This window comes from Mobula birostris, chromosome 8, assembly GCF_030028105.1.
Source record: "Mobula birostris isolate sMobBir1 chromosome 8, sMobBir1.hap1, whole genome shotgun sequence".
NCBI classification, from domain to species: Eukaryota; Metazoa; Chordata; class Chondrichthyes; order Myliobatiformes; family Myliobatidae; genus Mobula; species Mobula birostris.
In genome coordinates, this window is record NC_092377.1 from 59,259,767 (window position 1) to 59,281,513 (window position 21,747).

General features: G+C 39.8%; 1 protein-coding gene across 1 annotated transcript in view; it reads left to right on the forward strand.

Annotated features, from left to right (window-relative positions):
- ccdc85a (coiled-coil domain containing 85A) overlaps positions 1 to 21,747 on the forward strand; it is a 513,251-nt gene that overhangs the window by 255,547 nt on the left and 235,957 nt on the right. The window contains exons 2-3 of the mRNA XM_072267068.1: positions 6,020 to 6,096; positions 19,575 to 19,619. Of these exons, the coding sequence (XP_072123169.1) occupies positions 6,020 to 6,096; positions 19,575 to 19,619 (122 nt within the window). The remainder of the gene's footprint in view (positions 1 to 6,019; positions 6,097 to 19,574; positions 19,620 to 21,747) is intronic.

Genomic DNA, 21,747 nt, shown 5'->3' on the forward strand with positions numbered 1-21,747 from the left:
CTCTAAGGCACTCGTGAGACCACACTTAGAGTATTGTGTGCAGTTTGGGCTCCTTATTTTAGAAAGGGTATACTGACATTGGAGAGAGTTCAGAGAAGATTCACAAGAATGATTCCAGGAATGAAAGGGTTACTGTATGAGGAACGTCTGGCAGCTCTTGGGTTGTATTCCCTGGAGTTCAGGAGAATGGGGGGGGGGGGGATCTCATAGAAACATTCTGAATGTTATAAGGCCTGAACAGATTAGATACGGCAAAGTTATTTCCCATGGTAGAGGAGTCTCAGATAAGAGGGCACGACTTCAGGATTGAAGGACGTCCATTTAGAACACAGATGCGGAGAAATTATTTTAGTCAGAGGGTGGTAAATCTGTGGAATTTGTTGCCACGAGTGGCGGTGGAGGCCAAGTCATTGGGTGCATTTAAGGCAGAGATAGATAGATTCTTGATTAGCCAGGGCATCAAAGGGTATGGGGAGAAGGCAGGGGAGTGGGGATGACTGGAAGAATTGGATCAGTCCATGATTGAATGGTGGAGCAGACTTGATGGGCCAAATGGCCCACCTCTGCTCCTATATCTTATGGTCTTAAAATCTTATAGCAGGGTGAAGGCCAAAGTCTCTGATTTTCTTGTTGAGCCTGGAGGGAATTATGGTGTTAAATGCTGAACTGTAGTCCAAGAACAGCATTCTCACATATGCATCCTTCTTCTCCAAATGTATAAGGATGGTGTGTAGAGCTGTGGCTATTGCATCGTCTGTCGATTAGTTATGTCGGTAGGCGAATTGTAGGGAGTTCAATGTGGGTGGTAGCAAGCTGCGGATGTAGTCCTTGACCAGCCTCTCAAAGCATTTGCTTATTATTGAGGTGAGTGTGACAGGATGCCAGTCGTTCAGGGACGTTACCTTGGTCTTTTTAGCAACGGAGAATAATTGATCAAATGTTACATAGAGGCAGATTCAAAATCCCACAATTTAACAGAAATCTTCTTCCTGTTATTTGTTATGTGGTCAAGAAATCTTCATGACTTAGCAATGAAAATATTTTGCAGATTATTTCTCGTGTGCATAATGAGATAACACAAAATGCTGGAGGAACTCAACAGGTGAGGCAGCATCCATGGAGAGGATTAAACAGTTGATGTTTCAGGCCAAGACCCTTCAGGACTGGAAAGTTATTGAGAATAAGCCAGAAAAAGAAGCTGGGGGAAGGGAAAGGAAGGAGTACAAGCTGGCAGATGGGTAAAGCCAGGTGAGGAGGAAGATGGGTAAGTGCGGGAGGGGGGTTGATGTAAGAAGCTGGGAGGTGATAGAGAGAAAAGCTAAAGGGCTGAATAAGGAATCTGATAGGAGAGGGGAGTGGACTATGGAGGAAAACAGAGGAGAAGGGGCACCAAAGGGGAAGTGATAGGCGGGTAAGGAGAAGAGAAGGGTTAAGATGAGAGCCAGAATGGGGAATGGAAGAAGAGAGAAGGCAGTAGTGGGAAGAAATTATAGCAAGTTAGAGTAATTGATGTTCATCCAGTCAGGTTGGAGGCTACCCAGACAAAATATGACATGTTGCTCCTCCAACATAGGAGTAGCCTCATGGCAGTGGAGGAGGCCATGGACTGACATGTCGGCATGGGAGTAGGGAGTGGAATTATAATAGCTGGCCACCAGGAACTCTTTCCCTCCCTTTTCTAAAGAACAGAAAACTTTATCATTCTTTGTGGGCATGCTACTACAAAACAAAGGGATTACTTTTTAGCTGTAACCAAAGTCTTCTATACCTATTTAAATTTATTAATATTAGAACAGAGATTGCTATATAAAAATGTTAAGTATTTATTGGGTATTTTTGGTTCCACAAATTACTTATAGTATGGTTTAACTAGACTTTGCAGCACAATGGTGTAGCAGTTAATGCTACTGCTACAGCAATCTTGGCAGCTGTTTGTGTGAAGAAGGACATTTTCACTTTGACCACATGGGTTTCCTCCTGGTGCTATGGTTCCTCAATACTGCAAAGACTTGATTTTCTGTGACCATGTTGGTTTCCTCCGGGTGCTTCGGCTTCCTCCACAGTCCAAGGACGTGCCAGTGGGTTGGTTAATTGGTCATTTTTAAATTGTCCCGTGATAAGGCTCAGATTAAATTGGAATTGCTGTAAGGTGTGGCTCGAAGGGCCAAAAAGGCCTGTTTCGAGCTGTATCTCAATGAGTGAATGAATATATGTGAGAGTATAGGTTACAAGGAAGAGTTAGGGCAATGGGACTGGTGGGATTGCTCTGAAGGTTGACATGGACTCGATGTTCTCCCTCTTAACATTGTGATTTCCATTGGGAAGCTCATAAGAATGTTGGAGCTCACAATTTCAATCTCCTGTTGTTGCCTTTTTCACTTTTATAATGATCAGACATGATTTCATTTATTACCTTAGCTATAACAAGTTGACTGTTCATTATGCTGAAATTTAAAGCATTTGACCAGCTTTACGAGATCAGCACAGGATACTCTCTGTAAATGTCGTTTCAGAAATAAGGCACTGGAATATTTGAAGTGCAAAGAAGTGGGAGGATGGTGCTAGAGGATACAAGTACTTAGCTTTGAAGCAGTGTTTTAGTATTAGATAAAGTAGGTTGTTTTCAAATTACTTTTCCTCCATTTACCAGCTGAAAGTTGAAACATTTTGGCTCAGGGCACTGAGTGGCAGTAGATGTGAATGAATACAGAATATATACTGTATGTCCTATACCTAGGCTGCCAGGAATCACTGATCGCATTTCCTTTTTCTAGGCTGGGACCACACACACCAATATATGTCTGGCAAGACGAGATGGGTATTGAGTTAAATTATGAGAGATTTGCTCAGCAAACTTGTTACTCAAGTCTTTATCTGAATCTGCAGCTCTGTGAAATGGTTTCATTCACAGGCCTTATAGAGTTGTGGCATACATCTGGTGGTCAGAGTCATCTAAATACTAAGCAAGTTGACATAAATAATTTCTCAAAAGGTTAATTGTTCTTAATATGCTGAAGAAAAAAATGTCATTTAGCTATCTGCATTTCATTCCACAGTGCTGATAAATGGGAGTTTCTGTTCGTGCATCAGCAAACTCTGGTGTAAACCTAATGTGCTGGATGGAAAGTGCTGCCGTTTCAGGGATCAATGGTTGAATGAGAGTGGCTGATAGTCCATTGTTCTCCTAAGCATGATTCAACTCCTAAACTTCTGCAAGGTTGTTTTGACTTTACCTGATGTACTGCAATTGGTTTGAAGCTGAATGGGCCACATTTCCAATTTACCAGCTTGCTTCACATTTACAAATTAAATGATGTTCTCCAGTAATTTATACTGAATTCCATTGCACTGCTACCCCTTGTACCAATTTTCCTGCAATAAACAAAATATTATTTTGAATTGTGTTACTATGAAATAAATAAAGGAAGCAAGCCGTAATATTATAATCATAAATAGCTATACTAGCGACAACAGATGCTGGAATCTGGAGTGAGGAACAAACTGCTGGAAGAACATATCAGGTCAAGCAGGGTCTGTGGAGGCAAAGGGATGGTCAAATCCTCAGATCAAGAACTACCAAATATTCTGCTTGATTTGCCTTAATCGTACTCATTATTCTGTCCTGCTGTATTGTATCTAGTTAAACTGTGCACAGTCCTGAAAAATAACTCATCCAAAAATCAACGACAGCAAATACAGTTTTCAATTGAGTGTTGTGATACAATTAACAGTGCGGAAAAAAAAATGCTCTTTCTTTGTTGGCCAAAGAGTTGGAGAATGAATGCAACTTTGCTCAGGTGTTAGTAAAGAATTTGTGACACCTATAACTTTCTGAGATATCTTACATGAGCATTATCAATGAAATTAGTACAATGCCAATGGAGAAATTGTGGCATGTTTCTGCCAGAATGTTGTTTAAGGAGTATCTCGAAAAAGAAAGGTAATGTAGAAAATTTAAAGGAAGAATTCTAGCGTTTAGGACATAATGGCTCAAGGGTTGTCTGTAAATGGAACAGGGATGGAGAAAGTTACAGTTGGAGGGTTTTTAGAGGAGGAAATGATTATAGGGAAAGGAGAAACAAAGCTAAAAAGGGATTTGAAAACCCTGTTTTGAATTTGCATGAATGGATTTTTAATTTGACATTGTTGCTTATTTTCTTTAAACATAATGGAGCTGGTATTGTTCTTCCTCCCCAGTGCAATTATGATGGGCCAGGATTGAATTACTGTATATTCTGAAAATCCAGTTCAGGAATTTAAAGACAACAGTCTGGAGTTCTTCATTCTATGGTGAAGTATCTTTACGTGAGGTTGAGGTATCATGATACCCTTAAAATAACAGCTGACATAGCAAGTCCAATCCATAAAAATTCTGTAAGTGCTGGAAGTCTAGACATCTTGCATCAGGACTGGAAAGGAAAGAGCAGAAATAAATCCTTATTCTCTTGCAGCTGCAAGTTGAATATTCCATTCTCATGACCATTTCATGATCTACTTGTCTGCAATTGCAATAAGATATCATTTCTGGTAGTTGACCTGGTCACCTTGCTCCAATTCAGCTTCTGAATCAGTTGTCCATTTGCCAATGTTATCTGGTGACTGATGACATTCTTCCCAGCAGTGACCGAGTAGCTAAAGGATCTTAATGTTTTTAAGTAAACCCTTCTGGCTATATTAACTAAAAGTTTAGCTTCCCCTTTGATCTTTCATTGGGTTTGGGCTTGGGAATCTTTCACATCTCTTTCCATCTCTTCCCATCCACACCTCCCATGAAAACACAGGATTTGTGGATTCAATGCAGTGCTGTTCACTCATGGGAATTCACTAATATTTTTCAGTTGTGCTAAAACACGTTTCCTGTCTTTGCAATGGGGTTACATTTAGAATGGAGTTTCATTTCAAGAGGTATGACACTTAATGTGGAATTACATATTTATAACAGGGTTACATTTTAGATGTGAAAGTACAAATTTCTAAACTCACCACATCGCTGTTCGTTTAGTCTAACTGCATCTTGAACTTAAAATACCATATGTGAACAAACTATTCTTCATATTTAGTGGAGTTTTGATTGTTACAGCACTTTTGTTTGGTTGAACAATTGAAGTGCTCTTCTAATGGTTTCTAATTCAACAGCCTTTGTCCTTTGTAAAGTCCCTGAGCACTAAGCGGGCTCCTTTGGTGCTTTAGTTTTTGCTATCTTTTGAATTTCAGTTTTGTGAATAATCAACATGCATGCTGCTGACCACCCACTGCCTTCTCATAGCATGTGTGTTTAAAGAGCAACATGGATTTTTACTTAGAGATGCAGCACAGAGTAAGCCCTTCCTGCTCTTTGAGCCACACTGCTCCGACAACACTGAGTAACCGTAATCTACATTTGCAATAACCAGTTAACCTACTTGGTACCTCTTCGAACTGTGGGAGGGAACTGGAGCACCCAGGGAAAACCCACGCATTCCACTGGGAGGATGTACAGAGACTCCTTACAGCGACGGGCAGGATGTATCAGAGGACACCCAAACTGAACTCTGAACTCCGACACCCCCTGGCTGTATAGCATTGCGCAAACCTCTATGGCACCTACAGCATGCATAAAAAATATATAATTTTCACTCCTCTCTGGGTGATTTGATATATATACCACAAGCTCCCTTCACCGTACAGCCATTGGCTCCATAAAATGTTGGTACAGATGGTCACACTTAATGGAGTTAGAGGTGTAGTACATGGCTTGAGAACTGCAATAGAACAATAAAAAAAAATTAACAGTTCTACGTTGTTCCTGAACTTTGGAATTACCATAATATAAATTACAGGCATTATTTCTAATAATTTAAACAGATTTAAAAACTGATCTGAACTCCAGCAATGCCAGATTGCTTGGCTGTGAACAGATGCTTATTAATGTGTATGATCTTGGAATTTAGTTTTTTTTTAAAGACGATGCTGAAAAGAAATGGCTGCATACTGAGTGCTGCTCTGGATTAATGAAACGTGAATGTTTACTTTGTTTCAGAGCCGGCACTTACCTATGTCAAACAGCTGGAGACCAGAGTGAAACAGCTTGAGGAAGAAAACCGGATGTTACCCCAGGTATGTCATTTCATTGTTCATTCTGCTGAAAAGTGACATGATTTTAGCACTTCTTAGCAATTGGGAAAAGCATGTGAAAATGGTGGTATTTTTAACTTCTGCATAATTTAGGAACATTCATCAAAACTATCAAAATTCAGTGCTTAATACCATCTTGGAAAAAGTTTGTGGTTTAACTGTTTTGTTGGAGCATTTAGAGGAATGTTCTTCATGATCTTTACATTAGGTGCTCATACAATTAGCTGTAATGAATTCCTGAATCCTATTTATGCAGTTTGTTAAAACCCTCAGGCTGAGCAGGAAGTGTATAGGGTATAACTGAGCTCACCTGTACTTTCCCAATGATGCATAAAGTCACTTTAGAACCTGAGCAATTAAAGAAAAATAGGTGTTTTTCAGTTTGTAGCATTCAGCAACCATTTTTGAAATTTACTGTTGTGATGTAGGAAATTTAACAATTCAACAATGAGATAAACACCACATAATATGCTTTCTTGATACTGGTGGAGAGAAACTATTCAGGTTACTTTGCTTGTAATTGGTAATGAACACTAGAAATCAAATTGTCAGGAGATGTGAGTCAGGTAAGCAAAAGGATTAATATCTTCAGAAAATTCCACCAGATGTCATCAATATGTAAGTTGACCAAATTTTGTTCTCACTCTAAGTCATGACTTTAGGTAGATTATTTGATACTCGCTTTGAACACCACATCCACATCAGCCTAAGCAGAAGAATTGACTTCTTTGTTACTGCCAAACTCTGTTACTGGCTGGATTGGAAGATGTAGAATTCTTGTGTTAGAGGTAAGAAACTGAAGGGGTAAAAAGACTGATGGGAGTTGCATGCAGGCCGCTGAACAGTAGCCCAAGATGTAGGGTACAAACTGCAATGTAAAGATATGTAAAAAGGGCAATGTTTCAATAGTCATGAGGGATTTCAATATGAAGATAGATTAGAAAATCAGGTTGGTGCTGGATCCCAAGATAAAGATCAAGATTGTTTAATTTCATTTTGAGTACACAAGTGTAAAGGAGAATGAAATAATTGTTACTTGAGATCTGATGCAGCACCAAAAAAGATAGATCCAGAACATAATGATAAGAAAGACAATAAATATAAATGCATAAGGTAACTTGTACGTCCATCAAGTGTGAATAGGGGTGGCAGTACATAAGGTCACTCTGATAGCAAATAATAAAGTGGTGGTGATTGGGGTTGTGGAAGAGTGGGTTAGTGGGCGGAGATGTTGAGCAGCCTTACTAGTTGGGGAAAGTAACTGTTTTTGAGCCTGTTGGTCCTGGCACGAATGATACATGATCTTCCCCCAATGAGAGTAGGACAAACAGTCCATGAGCAGTGTGGGTGGGAACCTTCATGATATTGCTGGTCTTTTCCCGGCACCTTTCTGTATATGTGCCCTTAATAGGGTTAGGCTGATGCCAGTGATGTGTTGGGCAGTTTTGATTACCCATTATAGAGCCTTCTTGTCCACCACAGTGCAGTTTCCGTACCATGTGGTGATGTAGCATGTTAGGATGCTGTCTACTGTGCATCAGTAGAATAATATGAGTATAGATTTGCATAGCTCTTCAACCTTCTCAGAAAGTAGAGATGTTGGTGAGCGTTCTTGATTTGAAGAGAAGGATTTTGTAGAATGCCTAGGAGATGGATTTTAGAGTAGCTTGTGGTTGAGCTTAAGGTAAAGGAAACAGTAGAAGGCAGTGATCATAATATGGTAGAATTCACCCTGCAATTTGAGAGGGAGAAGCAAAAATCAGATGTATCAGTATTACAGTGGAGCAAAGGGAACAACAGAGGCATGAGAGAAGAGCTGGCCAATTGATTGGAAGGGGCCTTCAGGAGAGTAAGACGAGGAACACAAAAGAATCCTCATTGAGGGATCAGAATTAGGGCATCAGAAGGTATGGGGAGAAAGCAGGGGAGTGGCGATGACTAGAAGAATTGGATCAGCCCATGATTGAATGGCAGAGCAGACTCAATGGGCCGAATGGCCTACTTTGCTCCTATATCTTATGGTCTTAAGTGGAGCAATTGCAGCTTCCTGGGTGTCAAGATCCCTGAGGATCTAACCTGGTCCCGACATGTGCAGCTATAAAGAAGGCAAGACAGTGGCTATATCTCATTTGGAGTTTGTAGAGATTTGGTTTGTCAACTAAAACACTCAAACTTCTATAGATGTACTGCAGAGAGTGTTCTGACAAGCTGTGTCACTGTCTGGTATGGGGGGGGCAGGACTGCACAGGACTGAAAGAAGCTACAGAGAGTAATAAAATGAGTAAACTCCATTTTGGGCACAAGCCTCTGTAGTACAAACGACATCTTCAAGGAGCGGTGCCTCAGGAAGGAGATGCCCATTATTAAGGACCCCCATCACCCAGGGCATGCCTTCTTCTCATTGTTACCTTCAGGAAGGAGTTACAGAAGCCTGAAGTCACACACTCAATGATTCAGGAACAGCTTCCTCCCCTCTGCCATATGATTCCTAAATGGATATTGAACCCATGGTGTCTACCTCACTTTTTAAATATACCTGTATATTTTTCTGTTTTTGCACTATTTTTAATTTATTCATATACATATGTATAGTAATTGATTTATTTATTCCTTTACTATATTATCATGTATTTCATTGACCATCTACTGCTAAGTTAACACATTTCAAGACGATAATAAATCTGATTATCAGTGACCGCAGACTAGCAATGGCTGGATTATCTGAGAGCAACTTGGATGATGCAGGATAGATACAAAGGGAATATGAGGCAACAGTGGCTGACAAGGGAAGATTAGCTGACTGGCAGGAGGCAAGGAGTGAGCAGAAAGGGGACCTTTAATGGTTGGCTGCCCGTGACCAGTGGTGTTAGGCAGGGGTCAGTACTGGAATTGTTTCTTTTCATTTTATATCGAGGATCTGGATGATGGAATTGATAGCTTTGTGACCATATTTGTGGATGATACAAAGGTAGGTGGGAGGGCCTGTTAGTATTGAGGAAGCAGGGAGTCTGCAGAAGGACTTGGGTAGAATTGGAGAATGAGCAAGTAATTAGCAGATGGAACATATTGTAGGGAAGCATACATTGCACTTTGGTAGAAGGAATAAAGGCATTGACTACTTTCTAAACTGGCGGCAAATTCAGAAATCAGAGGAGCAAAGGGACTTGGGCATCCTTGAGCAGGATTCCTTAAAGCTTAGCTTGCAGGTTGAGTCAGTGGTAAGGAAGGCAAATGCAATGTTAGCATTCATTTTGAGAAGACTAGGATATAAAATCAAGGATGTAATGCTCAGGCCTTATAAGGCATTGGTCAGTCAGCACTTGGAGTATTGTGAGCAGTTCTTGGCCCCTTTTCGAAGAGAGGATGTTTTAGCATTGGAGTGTTTTCAGAAGAGATTTGTGAGAGTGATCCCAGGAAAGGAAGGGTTAATGTATGAAGAGTACTTGATGGCTCTTGGTCTGTACTTGCTGAAGTTTAGGAGAATGAGAAACTTATCGAATATTGAAAAGCCTAGACAGTGTATGTAGAGAGCTTGTTTCCTGTAACGGGGGAGCCTAGGACCAGAGCGCTCAGCTTCAGAATAGAAGGACATCCCTTTAGAATAGATGAGGAATTTTGTAGCCAGTTGGTGGTGAATCTGTGGAATTCTTTGCCACAGGTGGTTGTGGAGGCCAAACCATTGGGTATATTTGAAGCAGAAATAGATATATTCTTAATTAGTCAGGATGTCAAATGTTATGAGGAAAAAGCGGGAGAATGGCATTGAGAGGATTAATAAATTAGACATGATGGAATGGCAGAGCCAATTCAATGGACTGAATGGCCTAATTCCACTCGTAACCTTGTGATACAATTGTCTTGGAATTCTACTTTGCCAGGTAGGTAACACCCTCGTCTCCTGAAATGTTCAAATGCAAAGTTTTAGTTGTAACAATAATACTTTCTGCAAAATATCTGGGAGAAAATAAATAAATAAATTTAAACTGGCTTCAGGTTAATACCAAGCAGTGAAGTATTTGCAAACTCAAATTTAAAGCTCTCATTCATTGACAGTTCAAGAAATCTCTCTTTGCCCTAATCATTAATCTGTTGGGATTTTAAATCAAGGGTGTATGAATTTTCAGTTCATCAGCATTAATTTCACCATAGTAATAAAACATATTGTACAAAAGTGTATCCTAGGGCATGAAAAATGACCAGTGAGCAGAGATCTAATCAGAGTTATCTCTTTTCAATTCTGACTTACCATGATGATTCAGTAATACCAGCAATATCACTTTTAAAACCTGAATGGTCAAACATTTAGCTGCTCAAAATCTATTAGTGAACATTGGAATTACAGTATATTTTAATTGTGGCTTTCATGTTTATGTAGATTCATGGCAAGGATTTTGCACCAGGTATAAGTGAGGTAAATTTTTTGCAACAATACTTACAGTGAGAGGGAATCTCTAGCTCAGAATAAATTCGTAACTATTTAGTTACTGATGAAAGGTCAGCAGAATTAAAGCTTTGTCCAATTTCCATCTTCACCACATTGGCATTCATGTAGTAGAATGAATGCACCTTTTATATTTTTTTATAACACTAATTCAGCATAACTAGAACTGTTAGGAGCACAGGTTAAGGCCTACATATTTTAGCTTGTCCCCACAACATCATGCACTTTCAAGCAGTATCTGCTGGCCTTTGAAGTCTGCATGAGCAGACATTGCTCTTGTGCTCAAGAGAAAATACAGTTATGTGGTTTGAGTAACCTAGTTGGGGGCATGAGGTGATTTCAGGAAGCTGTATTAATGTGCAGCAATTTACTGGGAGAAAGTTCAAACTATGTTTAATGGAAATACGTTTAATAGACTGGTTAATTAATGAACTATAAGCTTATTTCCCTTCAAATGACAGTAACTACAAGTCCAAAATAACAAATGTGTTATTTTTCATGCAAGGATTTCTCGACAATATAATGCAGTGCTATATGAATATAAATTAATGCTTCTGAACTCACTGACATACCACTAGATCTAAAGCATCATATCACCTGAGAATACTTTGTACAAAAACTTTACCCTTGAATGAGAAATTTTGAACATTTGCCACTGAGTATCTCTTAACCTTAACATGCGAAATGATTGTTGTCTGCATTTTTATATTCTGTTCTGTATTTGCTGCCAGATTCTGAGTGATAAATGTAATTCCTGGCCAAGGTCAGCATTTTGTCAGAGCTATGAATTCAGAGGTTGTGACAGAAGAGTGCATTTCAACTGTTAATGTCATGTGATAGCCAATAAATTCAGTGCATTCAGCTCACATTACTGTTCCACTTCTTTCATCAGTCTACTTTTAGATATCTGGTGCCACTGAGTGCAAATAAAATGCTGAAGCTTCTGAAATGTAAAATAACTCAATGGGATAACTGAAGAATATGGATTGCTTTGCAATTGTACTGCATGGAATCTGTGAAATCTGACTTTGCACAGCAGGAAGAATTATATATTTGATGAATAATGAGTCTTACTGCTAACCTGACATGAAACAGTTCAAGTTCAGTTGTTCTATTTGATTTATGCTGTATGATTTGGGATGTTAATGGTGGTGCAACAACAAGTAAACCAAAGGTCTGCCGTAATAGTCCAGGGGCCAGACTTGAACTCCTACCATCGCAACTGTGGAAAATTTGCTTAATAATTTAGTATTAGTCATTATTACCATGGAACTAATGATATTGTTGTAAAGAACCATCAATTTACACATATCCTTCAGAGGAGAAAATTCACCATTGTAGTCCTGTGTAGACTATATGTGACTGTAGGTCCTTAAATTTGGCCTGTGGACCAAATGCAGCTGCAGTAAAGTACACTAAGTAGCCTCACAAAAAAATGAAATTCAGCTAGCTGGAGAACTGAAGATCTACATTCCAGAACTCCTGTGACTTTAACCAAGATGTGGCACAGTACTATTGCAGTTAGCACAACTCTTTGCAGTGCTGGTGATCCGGGTTCAATTCCTCCACTGTGGTAAGGAGCTTGTATGTTCTCCCCATGACCACATAGGTTTCCACTGGGTGCTCTGGTTTCTTGCCACGTTCTAAAGACATACTGGTTAGGGTTGGTACGTCGTGGGTGTGCAATGTTGGTGCTGTAAGCATGATGACATTTGTGGCTGACCCCAGCACATCCTCAGACCATACTGATTGTTGATACAAGCGGCACATTTTACTCTATTTGTCACAGGTACATCAAAACATCGAAACAGAGTTAATCTCCCTCTCTCAGTAAATCACATTTTTTAAAGCTGTTGCAGTAAAGTTGCTACATTGACATTTACCCAGCAGTGCAGGTAATTGCCCTGGTATGTCCTATTCACAGTCAAGCTTTTGACTGCCTAAGCAGTCAACTCGCGATCATCAGCAAGATGATGGAAAGAGTTGCAAAAATACTTTCAAACAATACTTCAACCTAGCTACAGTAGCTTACTTTGGTATTTTCCAGTATTACTTCACTCCAGACTTCATCATAGCTTTGGTCCAAAAACGGACTGAACTCCAGAGATGAGCTATGAGGGCCTGCTTTTGATAACAGGCAGTGAAGCATCAAGAAGCCCTGGTAAAACTTAAGTTTAATGGCAACACATGGAAAATCTTCAGGTGCTTGACCAGTGACCTTACTTCGGAAGTTTGCTAATGATTGTACTATGTTCAATCCAGTTACCACTCCTTGGTTTTTTTAAAAAAAAAAAGCAGTCCATGTCTGCATGTATTAAGACCTCAATAACGTTCACACATGGACTGATAAATAGCAAGTATCATGAACAGTGCAAGATAATGACTGTCTAGCCATCTACTCTTGAAAGCCAATGCCACTATCATTATCAAGTCTCGAACATCAACATCCTCAGGGTCACTTTTGACTAGAAACTCAAGAAGACCACTCACATAAATAATATGATAAGAAAGGGTTGGGGAATGGGCAACTACCTCTTAACACTCCAATTTTTTTCTTACATCTGCAAGGCATAAGTTAGGAATGGCATGGAGGACTTTCCCTGGTGTTTTGTTCGTCATCTATATCACTGATTTGCATGAGAATGTAATTGGCTGAAGCACTGTGTCCATCTGCAGCAAGCAGCTTGCTGGCATCACGTAAACAAGGCCCATTGCTCATGATAGTTCAGGCCATCATTAGACATCTGGTGGATGTTTATTTTTTTATTTGTTGATACTCAGGATGTGGACATGATTGGTGAGGCCAGCATTTATTATTTATCATTTATCCCCAGTTGTCCCTGAACTGAGCAGATGGGAAGCATCAGCAACTTTTGGTGGCTCTGAAGTTGCATAAAAGTCAGACCAGATTGGGGCATTATTGATTACGTATGCAAGCTGTTTTAAAATATCCATTCCAAATCCTAAAGGACATTAGTCAATTGAATGTGTATTTACAAACAGTCCACCAGTTTCATGGTTATGAGCTGGAAAAGGTGCAGAAAATATTCATGAGGCTGTTTCTGGGTTGAGATACAAGGACAGACTAGACAGATTGTGAGAGTAGGAGGCTACAGATGACCTTGTGGAGGTTTATAAAATCATGAGGCATGTAAATAAGGTCAGAGACTTTTTCTCAGGGTAGAATAGTAAAAGTAGAGGGGAAAGACTTAAAGCAGACCTGAGAGGTAACTTTCCACACAAAAGGTGGTGACTATAGGGACTGAGCTGCTAGAGGAAGTGGTAGAGGCAGGTATAATCAAAATCTTTGAAACGCATTTATACAGGTGCATGGATAGAAATGGTTTAAGAAGATATTGAATAAATGAAAAAATATGCAATAAGCTCAAAGATATCTGGGTTGGCATGGATAACTTGCATCAGATGGCCTGTTGCCATGCTGTATAACCCTATAACTCATAAATTTTATCCTTTGTCTCCCTTTTGTGGACCAAGATTAATGCCTCTGATCCTTGGAAACTTGCTTACTTTGATCCCTTTCCCTCTTTAGAATAGGAGTCCTCCTCAGATTTCATTCCAAGGATGTCATAGTCATTCAGTACTTTCCTGTCCCCATTGCCCCACTAGATAGCAACTCAACAGTCTTTCTATTGTGACTGGAGTTACTGTGTGATAACATGTTGTTTAATAGTATACATTAGCTATGCAGCAACATCCAACCTATAACTTTTTTTATTTTCCAGCAGGCAGGTCATTCGATAACAACCAGAAATGAAGGGAATTCTATTACTCTGGTGTAGGGTTGAGGTTACTAAGCCTGAGTCTGGATGTTTTGGTATACATGACATTTTACCTCAGCATCAGAGATTTACTTGCCACGAGTAAAGAATGTTTTATTACTTTTTTTTTTGAAGTAATGTTGAACATTTTTAAAAACTTAATAAGACCTATCCTATTTTATGTATTTTCCCCAAAAGCAAGAAAGAATCGTGTAGTTTCTTCCAGGTCTGAAATTAAAAGCAGGGTCTCAACATTGTGATGGAAGTCATGATCCTTGAACAACTTGTGACTCTAGACTCTAACCAGCTTGCTTAGCTGAGCGCCATTTATAAAATCTGTGAGAGTTAGTGATTGTCCGCATATTACATTCCTTTGAAAAACACAAATGCTTCATAGCCTGACAGGTTCCGATGCCTATTCTCCCCTCAACTGCAAAGCTAAACAAAAATAGACACTTACCATACTAATGAGTGACCTTTTAGCTGTTTCACAGTGCGGCTTGCTCTCAAACCAATTTTCCAGCCTGATGAGTTTGAACTGAAGCTCTTGGCACAGCACATATCTTGTGTTAAGGCTGAATGTTACATAAATAGCTGTAAATTTGACATAAAATATAATATTGTGCAAGGCCCATTTTCTGCAGATCTATATATAGGCTAGTGCCTTTGAAAAGGTGAAGTTGTTGTACCTTTTCTTTTAAATGCCAAGTCTCAAACTGTTTCATGTCTTCATACATGTACAGCTATCTTGCATATTCTTAGAACAACTTTTCCTTGGATTCAATATATTACAAACTTCTCTACATTGCATCTCTACCACTCAAATGCATATTGACAAATACATTTGTAAAGTGTAGCTGATGGACATGAAATAGAAATTTAAATAATTTAAAAGACAGAGGGCAGCATGTTTCACTAATATCACAGGCACAAAATCGCTTGTAATATTTCTAGAAACAGGATTTAAGCAATAGTACAAAAACTTGTGCAGTTTCTTTTCTGTTGTTAGCAAGCTCTAGCTTTGTCTATTATGAAGCAATATTCAAAAATAAGTTGCCTAACTCATCTAATAGTCAGTCTTTTGCAAACAGAATAAAAAGTGAATTGCAATAAACTATAATACCTGCCGTGAGTGTCCTGGAATAATAAAAAAAAACTGCTGTTGAATGGGATCCCTTGTGACTTATAAAGTTATTCATTGCAAGCAAAGTTCTTTGTTTAGAGATTTGCATTTGCTGGAAAGCAGGCAGTATGTTTGGTCATTGGCTTTCAGAATCAGGTTTCATATCAGTGGCATGCATTCATCGTGAAATGAGTTTGTCTTTGCAGCAGCAGTACAATGCAATATCAGAATCAGTTTTAATATCACTGTCATACATTGTGAAATGTGTTATCTTTACAGAAGCAGTACAGTGAAATACATGATAAATACTGGGGAAAAACTGAATTACATTAAGTGTGTGTGGGTATATATATGTCTATTGAATAGTTCAGTTAAAATAAGTTGTGAAAAAAAAACAAAGTAGTGAGATAGTGTTCACGGGTTCAATGTCCATTTAGAAATCGGATGGCAAAGGAGAGGAAGCTGTTCTTGAATCGCTGAGTGTGTGCCTTCTGGCTTTTGTACCTCCTTCCCGATGGTAACAATGAGAAGAGCACATGTCTTGAGTGGTGGGCGTCCCTAATGATGTCTTGGATACTACAGAGGCTGGTTACCCATGATGGAGCTGATTAACCTGACAAGTTTCTACAACTTACTTCAATCTTGTACATTCTTCCCCCCCACCCACCCCATACCAGGTGGTGATACAGCCAGTCAGGATGCTCTTGACAGTACATTTGTTGAAGTTTTCGAGTGTTTTGGGTGACAAACCAAATCTCCTCAAACTCCTAATAAAATATAGCCAATGACCTGCCTTTTTTGTAGCTGCATCCATATGTTGCATCCAGGTTAGGTCCTCAGAGATATTGACACCCAGGAACTTAAAATTGCACATTCTTTCCACTTCTGATCTCTCTGAGGATTGATTTGTGTTCCCTCATCTTACCCTTTCTGAAGTCCACAATCATCTCTTGGGTCTTACTGACATTTAGTGCAAGGTTGTTGTGGTGACGCTACTCATTTAGCTGGTATATCTTGCTCCTGTATGTCCCCTTGTCACCATCTGACATTCTGCCAAAAGTAGTTACCTCGTCAACTTATAGATGACATTTGAGCTATGCCAAGCCATGTGGTCATGAGTGTAGAAAGAGGAGAGCAGTGGGCTGAGCACACATCCCTGAGGTGCACCAGTGCTGATTGTCAACGAGGTTGAGATGCTATTTCCAATCTGTACAGATTGTGATTTCCCAGTGAAGAAGCTAAGGATCCAGTTGCAGAGGGAGGTACAGAGGCCCAGGGTCTTGAAGTGCTGTAGTCTTTCTGCTGGAGATATCCTTGCAGTGCTGTTGAGATGACATGTTAGTAATTCTAGTGTAGCATTCGCTTCGCCTAGCAGTTTAATATAGGGGGCGATAACCCTCTGCCCAGCCAAATTTAAGAAATCTCGTTTATGTGGATGCTGCGCGATGTGTCCCCTGTTACACATCAGTACCCTGAAATAGCAAACCGTACACAATATGTGATTAAACAATTAAGCTTTATAACTCCTACTTTGACTGTATGATTATTAGAGAAACAAAATATAAAAGAAAAAGGGCCCAAATCTTATTAAACAATCTGTGCACACAAAGTTGGAGCTCACGCAGTTCAGTAGTTCTCCTTCCACCATCAATCTCCTCCAAGCATCGCTGACCTTAGGACTCCCATTTCGAGTCCACCCCATCCACCAGTCCACCAAATTTCTCCATTTGCGTCTTCTCTCTTCATCTCCCTCTCTCCCTCCGGCGAAAGCCCGTGAAAACAACTGCTTCCAGAATCACAAGACACAGCAACAATCTCTTATTGGCTAGCCACTGAATCCCAAAGTCCCGTTATCTCTAGTCATAACCCAAACATTGCTGCTACCAAGAAACTATTACCTTAACAGTGGAACATTACATAGAAGCCATTACATTAGCCTTAGCAGTAAAACCTTACAGCGTGTTACACTAGGATGACTAACAATAACATGTTGTTCGTAATGAAGGACCGATAACATATTTTCAAGTCAAGACAGTGCATGACTTGGAGGAGAATGTGCAGCTGTTCCCATGCACCTATGGTGATGGGGGTGTTGCTAGGGAGGTGCTAACAGAGTAGCCAAGGCACATTCAAGTCTTCCCCAACCAGAAGCTCTGGATGAACCAGGAGATTCGTAATCAGCAGACAGCTAGATCTGTGGCCTTTAGAGCTGGCAACCCAGGGTCATATAAGAAAGAAATCCAGATAACATCTTTGAGTACAAAGCAGCAATTTCAGATGAAACTTTTCACATATGGATGCTCAACAGCTGTGGAAGGACTTGCACAATATGACTTCCTATAGGGCAAGATCGAGTAGTATAAGTGACGGCAACCCGTCACTCCCAGATGAATGCAATGCCTTTGTGCACACTTTAATAGGGAAAACTATGACACACCAACACAAGCCACCAAATTTCTGGATGAATTGTAACTTCAGTCTTGGGCCAATGACCAAACTTTCTTCAAGAGGATGAATTCACAAAAGGCAATCTGATCCAGATGGCATACTTGTTGGAGTACTAAAGATCTCTGCGGACCAACTGGCTGGGGTGTTTGGGGACATGTTCAGACTCTCATTTCTATGGTCTGAGATTCCCGCCTGTTTGGAAAAGGTAGCTGTTGTACCTGTGAATTTGGGTGAGTGTGGTGATCTGCCTCGATGACTATTATCCATTAGTGTGTACGTCAACTGTAAAAGAGTGCTTTAAGATGCTGGTTTTGGCACAAATCAGCTCCTGTCTCAGAAGTGCCTTGGATCTGCTCCTATCTGCCAATCACCTCAGCAGGTTAAGAGCAGATGCTAGTTCTTTGGTTCTTCACTTTGCTCTGGACCATCTGGACAACAGGAATTGTATGTCAGGATGCTGTACATTGTCTACAGCTCATGTCTTAACACAATCATTAAGATCTGGGCCTCTGTACCTCCCTCTGAAACTGGATATTTGACTTGCTCATCAGCAGAACTGTCTTTAACAATTGATAACATCTCCTCATTGATCATGAACGCAAGTGCACCTTAAGACTACTTGCTAGTTTTCCTCCCTAAACACACATGACTGTGTGGCCACTCAAAGCTCCAATGTCATCTTCAAGTTTGCCAATGACGCCACTGTTGTTGCATAAATCACAGGTGGTAATGAGTTGGCCCTCTAGCGTGAGATAGGATGCCTGCTTGGGTGGTGCCGCAATCACAACCTAAATTCACTGTCAGAAAATCTAAAGAGCAGATTGTTGACTTCAGAGGGGATGGGGGAGTGAACACCTGCCAATCTACATTGAGAGGTTGGTGGTGGGGAGTCGGCACCTTTAAAATTCTAGGCATTAACAACTGGATTATCTCTCCTGGACTAGCACATGGATGCAATCATAGAAAAAGCCAGCATCTTTACTTTTCTTAAAGAAGGTTAAGGAGGTTTGATTTGTCCCCAAACTCTTAAGAAACTTCTACCAATGTACTATTGAGAATATCCTGGCTGGTTGCATTAATTCAAAGGCACAGCTATACAATTCCCACAGCAATATTGCTAACTTTCTTATTGGGTCTAAAGCCAGTTTGATGGTTATTGAGTTCACGGCACTGTGAGCAACAATCGGCACATCAAACGTGTCAACCATAATAAACCATTGGGCTCCTTATAACTCTGTGTAATTCTATCATAAATCACGCATAAGGTTTGATCTACCATTTTATTTTTGTTTAACTTTTTAATTGTTTTGATTTTTCAGCAATATTTCTGATGTGCTTTTGCGAAAATAGTATCAGTTTGACATTTGTTGAGCAAATGTATACAAGCATGTATGAGTGCAAACTGAATGCAGTTTTATGGTTTCTGTACTTTCATTGATCTTTAGATTTTTTAGGATGAAGTCGGATTATTCAGCAAGGAACTATGTGCTGTATTAACTGTAGAGAAGATTTGTGGTAACTGTTTCTACAATGCGATAGTTTGTCTTTGTGAATAGGCAGTAACAGGCAGTCTCTGCTTCTCAATTTGGCCACACCCAATGAGAAATTTGATTCTCTTTTCCATCACATAGAAATAATCAATCTGATCACTGCTTTTTCTATCTTTTAGGTGCAGAGTGAGCAAGAAACAAAATCAGAGCACTCGTTACCTAAGGTGAAGTAGACATGATAATGATAGTCGACTTTTCAACAGCACTAATTGGACTGCAATTTTTGTTAATATTGTCGTAGCAACTTTTTGAAGGTTAAATATCGATTTTTGTCTTTTGCAAATGTTACTTTTTGTCCCTAGTACATGAATATTTTTGCTCTCCCTTCTCTGTAAGCCTTATGTTGCAAGAACTCCCTGTATCTCTTGAGTTGCTCCCCATGATTTCTCTTCTGATGCTCCCAATTTGGTTCCCTGGCTGTAATTTATTTTTAAAAATAATGCCTTCATTGATATGGAAATAGATAGGGAAACAGATCCTGGAAAGGTGTAATAATAACAGAGTTGACATGATGGGAGATTTTAATTTCCTAAATATTGATTAGCATCTCCATGGAGCAAGAGGTTTAGATGGGGTAGAGTTTGTTATGTTACCTGTCCCATGAGTACCTTGTGAGCATGATGTAATTGTCTTGTGATATTGGTGTGATGTAATTGTCTCGTGATATTAGTATGATTTAATGGTCGTGATAGTGGGATGATGTGATGACACGTGATGGCATGTTCCAATCGGTATAAAAGGGGAGACCGTAATTTGTTGCGTAGTTGTTTTGTTGGGGAGTCACAGTCGGTGGTTACGTACTTGAGGAAAGAGAGAGAGAGCGAGAGTGAAGAATTTGCCAGCTTCATACGAACACAAGAAATCAGCGGCGTTCTGTGTGCCTTGAATATGACTGACATTTGGTATGGTCTATATGGGTGTTGTGGCATTACTTTTGGCTAACCTCTGCATGATCTCTGGTGTTATGTGCTAACCACCTCCTGCAAAAGGTCAGTTACTGTGAGAAATTGTATTCTTCATGATATCTTCAGACAAGGCATTTCTTGGCTGGGATCTGCGTGAGCAGTTTTGATTTCATCACTAGCTCAGAAGTCTCACCTCATTTATTTCATAAATCACTTGGACTCTTTGAACTACCACCTTAAGACTGTGCTTGAGTAAGGTCTGTTAAGAATTGTCTCTAAGTTCGATCATTTGATAACTAAAGGCGCATAACACCGTTAACTTCTGTTTAAGTTAGTCGTTTGTTTACTTTTCTATGCTTTTGAGTAGAGGTTAATAAATTTCATTGTTTATTAAAAACCCGACTCAATTTCATACTTATTGCTGCTGATCCCTAATAGTTAGGTGTGTTCAGGAAGGTTTCTTGACACAATATGTAGATAAACCTACAAGAGGAGAGGCTGTACTTGAGTTGGTATTGGGAAATGAACCTAGTCAGGTGTCAGATCTTTCAGTGGGAGAACATGTTGGAGATAGTGATCATAATTCTATCTCCTTTACAATAGCATTGGAGAGAGACTAGAACAGGCAAGTTAGAAAAGTGTTTAATTGGAGTAAGGGGAATTATGAGGCTATCAGGCAGGAAATTGGAAGCTTAAATTGGGAACAGATGTTCTCAGGGAAAAGTACTGAAGAAATGTGGCAAACGTTCAGGAGATATTTGTGTGGAGTTCTGCATAGGTATGTTCCAATGAGACGGAAGTTATGGTAGGGTACAGGAACCGTGGTGTACAAAGGCTGTAATAAATTCTAGTCAAGAAGAAAAGAAAAGCTTACAAAAGGTTCAGAGAGCTAGGTAATATTAGAGATCTAGAAGATTATAAGGCTAATAGGAAGGAGCTTAAAAAGGAAATTAAGAGAGCCAGAAGGGGCCATGAGAAGGCCTTGGTGGGCAGGATTAAGGAAAACCCAAGACATTCTACAAGTACGTGAAGAGCAAGAGGATAAGATGTGAAAGAATAGGACCTATCAATTGTGACAATGGGAAAGTATGTATGGAACTGGAGGAAATGACAGAGGTACTTAATGAATACTTCAGTATTCACTATGGAAAAGGATCTTGGTGATTGTAGTGATGACTTGCAGCAGACTGAAAAGCTTGAGCATTGTAGATATTAAGAAAGAGGATGTGCTGGAGCTTTTGGAAAGCATCAAGTTGGTTAAGTCGCCGGGACCGGATGAGATGTACCCCAGGCTACTGTCGGAGGCAAGGGAGGAGATTGCTGAGTTCTAGCGATGATCTTTGCATTATTAATGGGGACAGGAGAGGTTTCAGAGGATGGGGGGTTG